The sequence below is a fragment of the Pediculus humanus genome, genomic scaffold (assembly GCF_000006295.1).
Source record: "Pediculus humanus corporis 1103172107612 genomic scaffold, whole genome shotgun sequence".
Taxonomy (NCBI): domain Eukaryota; kingdom Metazoa; phylum Arthropoda; class Insecta; order Psocodea; family Pediculidae; genus Pediculus; species Pediculus humanus.
Window position 1 is genome coordinate 201,383 of NW_002987226.1, and position 13,184 is coordinate 214,566.

General features: G+C 26.1%; 1 protein-coding gene across 1 annotated transcript; it reads right to left on the reverse strand.

The window, feature by feature from the left end:
* Nucleotides 1-11,462: 11,462 nt before the first annotated feature.
* On the reverse strand, nucleotides 11,463-12,782 carry Phum_PHUM241800 (O-linked N-acetylglucosamine transferase, ogt, putative; the record flags this gene model as incomplete). The annotated part of the gene is made up of 5 exons (XM_002426168.1): nucleotides 11,463-11,627; nucleotides 11,735-11,913; nucleotides 12,195-12,279; nucleotides 12,464-12,561; nucleotides 12,746-12,782. 5 exons carry the CDS (start codon nucleotides 12,780-12,782, stop codon nucleotides 11,463-11,465), a joined length of 564 nt encoding a protein of 187 aa, XP_002426213.1.
* Nucleotides 12,783-13,184: the final 402 nt, after the last annotated feature.

Here is a 13,184-nt window from a genome sequence, read left to right on the forward strand (position 1 = left end):
CTTTTGACTCTTACAAAACCTTAAAATATCCTTTCTTAATCATCATCATCATCATTATCATCATTTTCCGTATTTTCTGCCACTTTGTTGTTGTTGTTGTTTTTGTTTTTATTTCTTTTAAAAAAAATTTTTCCCCTTAAGTTAAACATTATTACAGTTATAAACTATCCGACGCAAGAAATTTGAAAAACATTTTAATTTATTATTATACGTCTTTATTATTATTATTATTATTATTATTTTGTTTTATCTCGTTTATATTTTACTGTCGTTTGTTATTAAAAACTTTTTAATAATTTTGTAATTAAAACCATCATTATTTTCTTACGTATAATAAATTTTTTAAAAAAAAAAAAAAAAAAAAAACGAAAGAAAGGTCTCAACGATCCGACCAATCAGGAAAAAGTTTTTAAATTTATTAACCTACCGTATGTCGCCCGTTAGTGGGTTATTTTTTTTCCTCCCCCCCTTCTTTCTCTTTCTCTCTCTCTCTCATATTTAATATCCGTGTAAATTTTTTTTCGGGGGGAGGAGCTGGGGGAGAAGGGGAAGTGGAGGGGGATCGACCGACAAGTCGAAAATGTTTTTTTAAATATTATATTCAATCGAAATTGTATTCTTTTTTTTAAAATTTTTTATTACCGATAATTATTTATTGACGTTTCCTTTTTTTTTTTTTTCTTTGTAAACGGAGTAACAAAACGACAAAATTATATATAAATAAATAAAAATAAACATTCGGATTTTTAATAAAAAAAAAAAAAAATGAATTTCGACGTAAAATACAAAGGAAAAATAAAAAAAAACGAAAAAAAAGAAAATTAATAGCGACTTACCAAAAAAAAAAAGGAAAACTCATGAAAACGCCACAGGTTGTCTCGTTTTATATTATTTAACTTTTCTTTCCTAGAAATAAGCGACGCAGCGATTGATGCGGTAAAATTATGAACTAATTTTTACAAACGTTATATTCACGCAAAATGAACAACGCGAGAGAAAGAGAGGGAAAAAAATTTTTTTTTTCAAAGTCTTATTTAAATCTGAAACTTATTATTAATAAATATTAATAAATTTTATTTATTACGTACGACTTATTAACATGGAAAATTTTAGAAAAAATAAATAAAATAAAATCCCTTTGATAAAAATGCAAAAAATTTTCTTTTTTTTTTATTATTAAACGAGAAAAATAATTTAAAAAATTCAAACGATTATGTTAATAATAATAATAATATAAATCACGCATTAAAATATGTATTATAAGAATACAGGATTTGTAGGGGAAAGGAGGGGAGGGTAGAAGAGGCGAGAGGGAGACGTGAACGACAGCAAAAAAAAATTTTATTATTATTATTAAATATCACGGTAATTATTATTATTAATAATTTGATTAATATTTTTTTTCTGAGTCGTGTTTTTTTTTTCGGGGGGCGAAAAGGAGGAGAGGGGAAAGGAGAGGAGGGTTAAATCTTTATTAGTAGAATAAATGTCTAGTTTCACGTTAAGTACTGCTGCTGATACAAGTAAGATAAAAAAAAAAATTTTTTTGGAGTTTGAGGATTAATTATAAATAAAAAAAAGTTGTAATGTCCATTTTTTTTTTGGTTTCCCCCCGTCCCCCCTTATTCCCCTCCGGACTAAACATTAAGAATTAAGTCACTAGAATATTATATAATAAATTATTTTAAATAATTAACATAATTTATAACGTGCATAATTATTAAAAAATACGAACGACCTCGACATATTTTTTTTTTTTTTTCGTTTTCATAGAGTAAATAAACGGATTTTAAAAATAAAAAAAATTTTTATTTTTTATTAAAATCGAATTTAAAATAAATTTTATTTATTTATTTATTTTTTATTTTTATAAAACGTGTCTTATCTAATAAAAAAAAAGGAAAAAAAAATTTTTTTTTTGTGTTAGGAGTCAGGAGAGTAGTGACCCTATAGTGACCTTATCTCTGACCAGTTCATGTCAGATCAGTTCGTCAAAGTCATTTGTTGACGAAGGTTTGGATCCTTTTGACTGATCCTCTTAGACTCTTAAAAAGTCAGTTTGGTTAAAATCACGCAACTTCAAGACTGTCAGATTTTTATTATAAAAAAACGGGGGGTGGGGAGGGGAAACGGGGAGGAGAAGGGGGAAATAAATAAAATTTAGATTTTTTATTTGTTGCTTTTGCGAATTAAAAAAAAAAATCGATAAATTTCTTCTTATGTGACGTAATAAATGATGTTAACTTCACGACGGTCGGAAGTCAACTGAGGATTTCGTAATTAAAATAATAAAAATTTTTTTTTTCACTGTGACGTCAGAGGAAAAGCAGAAGATAAAAAGGATGAGCAAGGATGGGGAAGGAGGGGAGGGGGGGAAATTAACGCGTTTCTTTATTTTTTCTCTTTTTTTTTTAGCGTAGTTAAATAAATACTAATGCGTTTCTGTTGACGTTTTCTTACACTATGACAAAAGATTTTTATTTTGAATTCGTTATTGAGTTTTTTAAGAGAAAATTTTCATTTTTTAAACAGGAAAAAAAAAATTTCGTGACGAAAAAAAAATGTAGTTTTATTTTTTTATTAAAAAAAAATCCTTTTTAATCGGTTTGAATTACTTTTTTTTTTTTTTTTTTTTAAAAAATTGTTAAACTGTCTGATCCGTCAGCCATTTCAATTTTATCGACCCGGATGTAGTCACAGTAAAAAAGAAATAGATTTGTATAAAAGAAAAAAACTTTTCTTCTCTCTTTTCTTCTTCTTTTTCTTCATTTTCAACCTCTTTTTCTTCTTTTTCATTTTATTTTCTTTTTTTTTTTTTTTTAGGGCAACGAAAGAAGATTTATAATAGTCAAAAAATATACAAGAAAGTTTTTTTTTTTTTTTTTTTCTCGAGGGAAAATCCTTTGGGAGATGATTTTCACCTTTTTTTTTCTTTTTTTTTTTATGGAGTTGACTTTGTCTTTTTTTTTTAAAATCTTATTTGACGTGAAAGATAAATTTCAATTGCAAAAAATATGAAAACCTGATCGCGGTTCATGCACTCAACAGCTCATACATCATTCTTACTAAAGCAATCAGTTTAATATTTGTTATTCTAACTTTTTTTCTTTTCTTATAAATTTCTTTTCATTTTTTTTCTTTTACCAACCCTATAACAACCAACCCTTATTACTTTCGTGGCTTTGAGGAGGGATGATATTATAAATTTTAAACAACAAACTTTTTTGGTTATTATATATTTAAAAAAAATTTTCTTTCTCCTTTTTTTTTTAAAAAATCGTTTCCCTGGATACGATTAAATTTTTTAAAACTCATATTAATTTGTAATAATAATAATAATAATAATAATTTTTACTTGTTAATCAAAAAAAGAAGAAGAATACATTTTTTTTTGTTAATAAAATCAATGTTTATATTTTTTTTTATTGTTAATATAATAGAAATAAAAAAAACAAACAAGAGGGTTCTTTTTTTCCTGTTGTTGTTTGTTTGTTTTTTTTTAATATAATATTTAAACCGCCTGGAGTTTTTGGCTTTTCTCCAGATGAAAAATTCGAGTAGTATGAATAAATTTCAAATAAAAAAAAAAAAAATTTTCTTCTTATTAATAATAATAATAATAATAGAGTTTTAAATCGGATCATTGACCTTAACGTAACCACAACGTTCAAAAAAATTTTTTTAACGGTTTTATAATTTTCTTCCTTTTCTTTTCCTTTTCTTTTTTTTCTTTTTTTTTTTTTTGTAAATTTAAAAATTTCAAATCCGTGACGAAATGATAATAATAATAATAATAATAATAATAATAATAATAATAATAATAATAAATTTTGTTTAATATTAAATTGTAATCATTCGAAACCGTAATGGATAACGAATTTAAACTTTTAGTTTTTTTTTTTTTTTTTTTTTATAAAGTGGTAAATTGAAAAAGTTTCACTCCATAGAGGGGAGGTGGTGGTGGGAGTAGGAGGAGTGGAAAAAAAGGGTGAGGATCGAAAAGAAAAAAAAAAATGAAAAACTTTTTTTTTTAAAAAAAAAAAAAAAAATTAAAATTTTTTAGGTCAACTTTTTAGTTGAGTTTGTTGTCATTGTCCCAGTTTAAAAAAAAAAAAAAACTTTAAAAATGAGATTTTCTCTTTCTCTTTCTCTCTCTTTCTTTTCCTCCTCCCCCTCTCTCTGTCTCTTTCTCCCCCCCTCTCTGTCTCTTTCTCCCCCCCCCCCAAATGGTTTTAATAACATTTTTTTTTTAAATCTTTACCGAGACAACTTTTTGTCAACTCTAACTTAATAAACGATATTCAATTTTTTTTACACATCATTTCCAATCTTCAATGTTTCAATATTCAATTTTCAATTTTTTTTTTTATTAATATGAGGGAGTGGCGGTGAGGGTGGTGGTGGTGGTGGGGGTAACAACCTTTTATTCAACAAAACACATTTCAACGTAAACAACTAAAATTTTTTCCCTTAAATTTCAAAAAAAAAAAAAATTTCCTTTGTTTTATTATCAATAATATAACATCCAAAAACGGATTTAAAGTTGTTCCCCCTTTCCCAACCCTCTCCCCGTCCCCGTTTCCTCCCACACAATAACGACTAAATTTAATAATTAAAGGTAATTTTAAACTATAAGATTTTAAATGTTTAATCACCGTAAATGAACCAACACAATTAACATGCTAAGTATAAATAAACAAATTAATCTTCTTTAATTAATTATACAGATTGATTTTTGACTTATTATTATTATTATTATTATTATTAATTTTCCTTTTCATCATCATCATCATCATCATCAATAAAATCGATTCTTCTGACGTCACATTTCTTATTATTTAATAAGAAACAAACAAATGATAAAATCAAATCGGAAAATTAAAAAAAAAAAAATTTTCGCGAGGACTCGACGATCCGACCAATCAAAACGTTTCAAATTTTTTTATTGTTTTTTTTTACTTTTTCCCCGATCGAATGGATTTTATTATTATTATTATTTATCTCTCGTTATGAAAAAATGATAATAATGATTTTTTGTTGTTTATTTTTAATTTCACCGGAAATACTAAAAAATAATAATAATGAGTTTAAGTATCCAACGCGTAACATAAAGTTTTTATGCCTGGAAGAAAACAAAAAGGAAAAAGAAACATAACTTTTTTTTTGTTTTTTTGCGTAATTAAATTCATTTTCCTTTCATATTATTAATATTATCATTATTATCATTATTATTATTATTATTATCATCATTATTATTTTTTTGTTAAGGGAGTAAAAAAAAAAATAAATCGCCCTTATTCTTTTCTTACCTTTTTTACTACTCATTTTATTCTCCATTTTTTTTTTTTTTCTTAAACTGTGGGTGGATCCTTTTTATTTTTTTTCTTCTTCTTCCACGTTAATAAAATTTATTTTTCTTTTAATAATGATAATAATAATAAAAAAAAAAAATTTTAATGGGGAAAAGGTTTTTTTTTGCCTTAAAGGTTCATGACTTGTGGTTATATCCTTTTGATTTCGAATCTTTTTCTTTTACAACAACAACAAAAAAATATATAAAAATGTTGCGGGGAGGGGGAAAAGTTTACAATAATAATAATAATGAAAAAAAAAAACAAATCAGGGTAACCAACGGCACAAAACAAAAAAAGGAAAAAAAGTTGTTGAAAATCTAAAAACAAGTAAAAGAGAGAGAAAAATAATTTAATTTCCTGTCAGTAAAAAAAAAAAACAAGATGGCGTACGTTTTGTTAAATTGGTTTTTCATTCGTATCGTTTTTTAAAAAATATTTGCGTGAATTACAAAAAAAAAAAATAAAATAAAATAGTTTTCTTAAGTATCAAGCAGTAGACAAAAAAAATGTAAAAAAAAAAAGTGGAAGAAGAAAAGTAGAAGAAGAAGAAGAAGGAAAATTTCATCATCACCTTTGATGTTTTCCTTCTTTTTTTTTTTTTTTAAATTCGTTTCATAAAATTTTTAATAATAATAATAATAATAATAATAATAATAATAATAATAATAATAATAATAATAATAATAATACTTTTTAACCTTTACGAAAATTTTTATTTACTATTAAATATTTATTAAAACTACGATGATAATAATAATAATAATAATAATAATGATAATACTTAGTAAATAAATAGAAAAGTATATGTATTTAAATTAAAAAAAAAAAATTTATATAAACTTGCATTTAATTTTTTTTTTTACGACGACGACGTCTCTCTCTCTCTCTTTCTCTCTTTGTACACGTCAGTAAAAATTAAAAAACTTTTTATGGAATTTTTTTTTTTTTTTTAAATTTTTTTCCTGACACGTCTTCGGAAATTCGTCGAAATGGTTTTTCGTTTGTTTGTTTGTTTGCTTGTTGGGAAAACCATCGATTTATTATAACAAAATATTTGAAATAAATAAAGATAGATAGATAGATAGATAGATATTTATGAGATTTCGGTTAAAAATAATTAAAAACTTAAGAGTAAATAAAATTAATTTTCATTTTTCATTTAATAATAATAATAATAATGATAATAATAATAAATAACTTGTTGAAAATTTCGGTTTAAAATTCATTTTAAATATTTTTTTTTTGTTTTTAAAGAAAAATTACTGGTAATAAATTTTTTTTTGTGGAAAAAAAAGTACAACGAAAAAGTAATTTTTAAAAGGTAACGAACGAGGATTGGGGTAAGGAGTAGGGAATAGGAGGGAGTAGAAATGCTGCAGGTAACAAAAAAAAATCATTTGCTGTCGGTGGTTAAGTTAAAAAAAAAAATGACGTAATGCGACGAAAATATTTAATTTTTCCGCAGCAAAATTTTTTTTTTTATTTTGACTCGATGAGCGGAAATAAACGACTACTATCCAGTATTCCTACCATTTCCTCTCTCTCTCTTTTTGATTCTCCAAAAAAAAAAAAATTTAACGATGATGATGATGATGATGAAAAATTTTCATGCGTTGAATTAAAAAGTTGTTCAATTAACAAAAGATTTTTCTTATTTGCGGTGAATTTACGTGCAAATATTTAAACAGGGAAAAATAATATTTGTGAAAACCACACCGGAAAAGTCTTTCGTGTTCCGGTTTTTTTTTTTCCACGATTCTCGACCTTTTCCCCTCCTCTCTCTTCCCAACCCCCAATCCCCCCAATCTTTTTCTTTCTTTCTTTCTTTCCATTTTTTTTTTACCTGAAAATTTTTTAGGTCATAAGCATTCATCTTATCGTTGGGTCGGTCTCTTTCTCTCTCTCTCTCTCTTGCCATCTTTTTGGCTCCTGAAAAACCCGCAACTTTTCACGGTTTCCTGATTTATCATATTATATACACACGCACGCACACACACACACACCTTACCCCTCTCCCATCCCCCCAAAAAAAATTTAAAAATTATGTTAGAATGATATCATTTATTTCATAGTACGACGCATTATTATTATTATTATTAATTAAATCGTCATCGTCGCGTCGGAGAGAGAAAAAAAACAAAATGGCGGAATTTTAAGGATTAAAACAAAAAAAAGTTTATTTATTTTTTTTAATCACTTTAAATAAAAAAACTTTATCATAATAATAATAAAAAACAAAAATTTTTTTTTTATAATAATTTTTAATTTTTTTGTGTTGTTGGCGGCGGCTCCACTTCTGGAAAATTTTTTTATTTTATTTTATTTAAAACGTGGAATTATTATTATTGTTATTATTATTATTATTATTATTATTTTTTATCACAGACTCACCTTAATTATGATAAAAGCTTTAAAAAAAAAAAGAGTTAGTAGAATGAATGACGCACAAAAAAAAAAAAGTGAAATACACTTTTCAAATGATGACAGTTTCTCATCATTCTCTCTCTCTCACTCTCTTTCTCTCTCACTCGTTTCCCTTTCAAATAAAATTGCCAACTATTATTATTATTATTATTATTATTATTATTATTATTATTATTATTATTATTAATATTTTCGTCAGAACCGAGCTTAAAATATTATTAACAATAAGAATTTTTCATTTTTCTCTCTCTCTCTCTCTCTCTCGAGTTAATTGTTAAAAATGAAAAGAAGAAACAAAAAAAAAAAAATTTATTACGTATTATTATTATTATTTAAAATATTTTTAATAAGTTTAATATTATTAAATATAATTACCGGTAATTAAAAAAAAAAAAAGAAAAATGTTTGATGTAAAAGCTACGATAAAGGATTAAAAAAAAAAAAAAAAAAAGAAAAACAATTTTTTTTCCCATTTTTCCCATTTTTTCGTTCTTTATATTTTATTTATTATTATTATTATTGTTATTATTATTATTATTATTATTATTTTAAGTTAATAATAAATTTTGTTTTTATTTCATCTCCAGCGACTTTTGAAAGTCGCTGGAGATGATGAAAAACAGCGGGTCGATTCAACGCTTTTACGCTTTTATAACGAAAAACTTTTTTTTTTTTTACACGATATGAGAAAATGATGTCGTTTGAATTTGTTTATAATCGAAAAAAAAACATTCGTAATAATTCGATTTATTTATATCAAAATTTAATAATCGATCGATAGTTGTTAGAAAATCGATAAACGAAAAAAAGGAAAGGGAAATAACGGAAAAAAGAGAAAAAATTTCGTGTTTTTATTATTCATTTCCGGGAAATTCGTTATTTATTATTAAATAAAATTTTTTTTTTTTAAATAATTGGTTTTTGACAAAACCGGAAATGCAAAAAAAAAATGGCCGATGGTAGTAATAATAATAATAATAATATTCGTTTTTTTATTTATTAATTGTGAGACGTTTGATCGTGAGTACGTCAAAGAAAAGTCACCGGAAGTGAATAAAAAAAATATTTATAAATTTTTATTTTTCGCAAGTTGGCAACCCGTTTTTTTTTCTTTTTCGACTTCGTGAAAATTTGCCGCCATTTTTTAAAAATTTGAAAGGGTAAAGAGGAGGAGGAGGAGGAGAAAGAAAAAGAAAAAACGAAGAATGGTAATAAAACATGACGTCATTTTTAGTTTTTTTTTTTGTGTGGATTATTTAAAATTTGTCGTCTGGTCATTTTTTTTTTTGTTTTTCCATTTCCTGAATTTTCCCATTTCCGTTTCCTATTTCTAGTTAACACAAAAAAAAAGCAAAAAAAAAGTTAAAAATTAAAAAAAAAAGAAAAGAAATTCCTTTAAGGTCGAAAGATTAGAACCGCCCACCACCACCATCGTGCACGTCGCCATCATCGCCCCCACCACCACCACCACCATCACCGCCTTTTTTTATCTTTTTTGATTTGAAAACTTTTAAATTTGGAATAAAATGAAAATGGGCGCTTTGAATTTTTTAGTAAAAGAAAGAAAAGAAAAAACATTTTCTTAGAAATCTTTGTGTGCTCCGACTTAAGTGAATTTATCGTCGTCAGCCATTTGCCGAAAAACATTTTAAAAAAAAAAAAAAAAATTTACGAGTTCGTCTTCTTCCATCTTCCATCTTTTTTTTTTTTTAAAGCTTTTTTTCTTCCTATTCTTTTCCATACACGCACACACGTGTGCAGTATAATACAAGTTTTCTTCATGTCGTCTTTTTTTGCCAGATTCGTTTTTATTTTTTTTTTACCCCTCTCCCCGTTTCCCCCCCCCCCACATTACCATCCTTACTTTTTCTCTTATATTTTTTTTTTCTTGTTAAAGAAAATGTTAAACTTTCACCAGCTTTGTGAATTTGTCCGTCCGTTTCAGTTTTTATTCCCGAGGGAAATGAAAACTGCGAAAAAAAAGTTTTTATCTGGGTATTTTGATAATGCTTTAAGCCTTTTGAGGTTTATCACAAGATCAAAACCAAAAATAAATATAAAAATATATTTTTTCTTTTTTTTCTTTCTTTCTTTCTCCTGGTCAGCGATATCATTTTTAGATTATATCTTTTTCTTTCCGATGTGTTAATACGATTCATTTAAAATTTTCTCCCCCCCCCCTCTTTCCCCTCATTCCCCCTCTTTTTTTTTTAATATTCTACTTCCTCGTTTTTGCAGCGAAAGGGGGAAAAAAAACGTGCGAGTTTAATAGAATTTTCTTTCTTTTCCCCCGTTTTTTTCCGGATATTGTTATCATTATTATTATCATCATTATCATCATCATCATCATTTTTAAAATTAAATAATCGGATGTTGTGAAATTAATGAGAAAAAAATTAAACAATTGACAATTTGACAATAAGGACAAGAGAGAAAAGTTAAACGAACGGGTTTCGCGTGTGTGTGGGAGGGTTGGAGTGCGAGGGGAGGAGAATGGGGGAAAGGGGAAAGGGAAAAAAATAGGAAAAAAAAAATTGTATCGAGTTCATTTTTCGAATCTGTTTTTGACATTTAAAATTACTGGGAAATTTTTTTTAAAAGGTAACAACAGCAGCAGCCGTTTTGGATTCAAAAAAAAAAAAAAATTCTGACAGGTAATAAAAAAAAAAAAAAAAAAAAAAAAATTTTTTTCTCTCTCTTTAACCACATTTTTTTTTTAATAAAAAAATTTATTAAAACTAGTAGTAGAATGTGTGTTTTTAAACAACCGACAACCGACAACAACAATCGAATGAGGTGAAAAGGAAAGATTTTAAAAATGTTTTCCTCGTATACGATTTTAAAAAAAAAAAAAAAAAAAAAAATTTAAACGTACTTATATGTTAATATTGCTGTGGTCTCTTCCTCTTCCTGTTCCTCCCGCTCCTCCAGGTCCTCCTGTTCCTGGTGTGGCCTTCATCTACGTCATTTATATTTATTTACCGAAAAAAATAACTTTCACAACCCGAATATTTTACTTTTTTGAATCTTTAATATTAATTAAAAAAAAAAAAAATTTTTAACTTACTGAACTTCTTATATAATAAAATCAACAATGAATTATCGTCACGTGATTTATTTTTAACGGAAATAAAATTAAATTAAAAAAGAATTTCCAATAATTTTACAAAAACTTACATTTTAAAAACATGAAAATTTTTTCTTCTCTCCATATTTAATCCTAAACTGAAAACAAATGTCACGTGTTTATCGTATTCTAATGACACGAAAAAATCTCGTTTGAATTTAAACCGAGGGAAAACAAAAAAAAAATATGGGAAAATAAAATAAATTATTTATTTATTTATTTATATAATTAAATATATTTATTTATTTATTTATTTTAATACTGTTTTATGTATATAAATAATTTTAAAAAATTACACAATAGTAATTATTATTATTATCATTATCATTATCATTATTATTATTAGAGGTAATTAAAAAAAAAAATTTTCGCGTTTTTATGAATTCAATTCAGTTATTTATTTATTAAATAGATTTTAATTTTTTGCCCTTATCAATATTGATAAGTGTATTCGTAATGATGATGATGATGATAATGATAATAATAATGCGACGAATAAATTTATTTTAAAAAATTTATATATTTAATTTTTTTTAATTTTTCTGCTTTTCCCCCCGTCACGTTTCAAACTTTTTTAATAAACTTTTTAATTTGTGTAAATTAGCCAAAGTGGTTACATCGCCAGGTTGAAGTTTTAATGCTAATTTATAGCTTTTAGCTGCTTCTCTGTATTTTCCATTTAAATGAAGCATCGCTCCTAAATTGCTATGACTTCTCGCATCCTAAAATTATCACCAAAAAAATTTTTTATTTAAATGATCTCCTCCCCCTCCCCACAAAGCTACCACTACTACTGCCACGACAAATGATTGCTCTCTATTTACTTTACCTCTGGTCTAAGTTGGACGGCTTGCCTGTAATATTTTTCAGCTTCGTTTTTTCTATTTGCTTGCCTGAGTGCCGTGGCTGCGTTGACGACGACTTCGTATTCGTTGGGTGCCAATTCTGCCGCTCTCACGTAATGAACAGCAGCTTCGCTATGCCTTTCCAAATCCGATAAAAATTGTCCTGCACCACACAACAAACAAACAAACAATCAAACGAATTGTGTAAAAACTCAATCGAATTTTTTCCCCGTCACCTTTTCCTTCTATTTTTTGTCACCCTGACGCCGGGCACGCCCCCTTCTCCTCCTTTTCCCTCTCCTTCCCCCGCGCAACCGAGTAATTAAAGCTTTTGTAATAATAATAATAATATTAAAAATGTCGTAATTGTTCCTCCCCTCTCGTGCATCATTCTTAATTAAAATTTTCATATATATATATTAATTTTAATCTTGGAAAACTCACCGAAATGCTGATAAACTGCCGGTTCCCTCGGAGCGAGCTTTTTAGCTTTGAGAAACCATTGTTCAGCTTCCGATATCCTTGTTCTCTGCATAGAATAAAAAAAAAAAAATAATAATAATAATAGTATTAGAAAATTTGCATTTTATTTTAGTAGTAGGAAGAAAGAAAGAAAGAATATGAAAGAAACATTTTCTTTCTTTCGTTCGTTATTCATTTTATCATTATCATTATCATTATTATCATTATTATTAAAGTTTAATTAAACGTACGTTTTTAGCAAGGAGTTTTCCATAAGTCAAATGAGCCGGTACGTGATCAGGTTTTGCTTCGAGCGCTGCTTTATACCATTTTTCAGCTTGTTCAGTCTCTTTTAATTGCGAATATGCATCCCCCAAAAAATTGTATAAGACCTATTTTTCAAAAAAAAAAATAAATAAATAAATAAAAACGATCGTTAATTTATTTCCCCCCTCCCCTCCTTCTCCTTCCTTCCTCCCCTCCCCACTCCCTCCCTCTTCCCCCGTACATTCTTTTTCTTTTTCTTCTTCCACGTGTGTGTGTTTGCCTGCGTGAAATGTGGGGCGACATGTTTTTAAACATTCTTATTATTATTATTATTATCAAAAAAATAGTTTTTAATTAAATTTTTTTAAAATTAATTAATAAATTAATTTAATTATTAAAAAAAAGAAAATAAATAAAAAATTTTTATTTAATTTAAGTTTAAAAAAAAAAAAAGAAAAAGTTTTTTGTTTTTTAAAGGTTGTTGTTTAAAAATTTTAAACATATATTTTCACTCTTTTAAACTTTAATCTTTTAGAAAATTAATAACTATATAACAACAACAACAACAACAATAACAAACAACAACTTAATAATACAAAAATTTTGTACAACTACAAAAAAAAAAAAAAAAAAAACGCGTGCACGTTTTTACAACCTCCTACGCATTTTATTTTTTTTAAAATAAAAATTTCTTTACAAATTCCG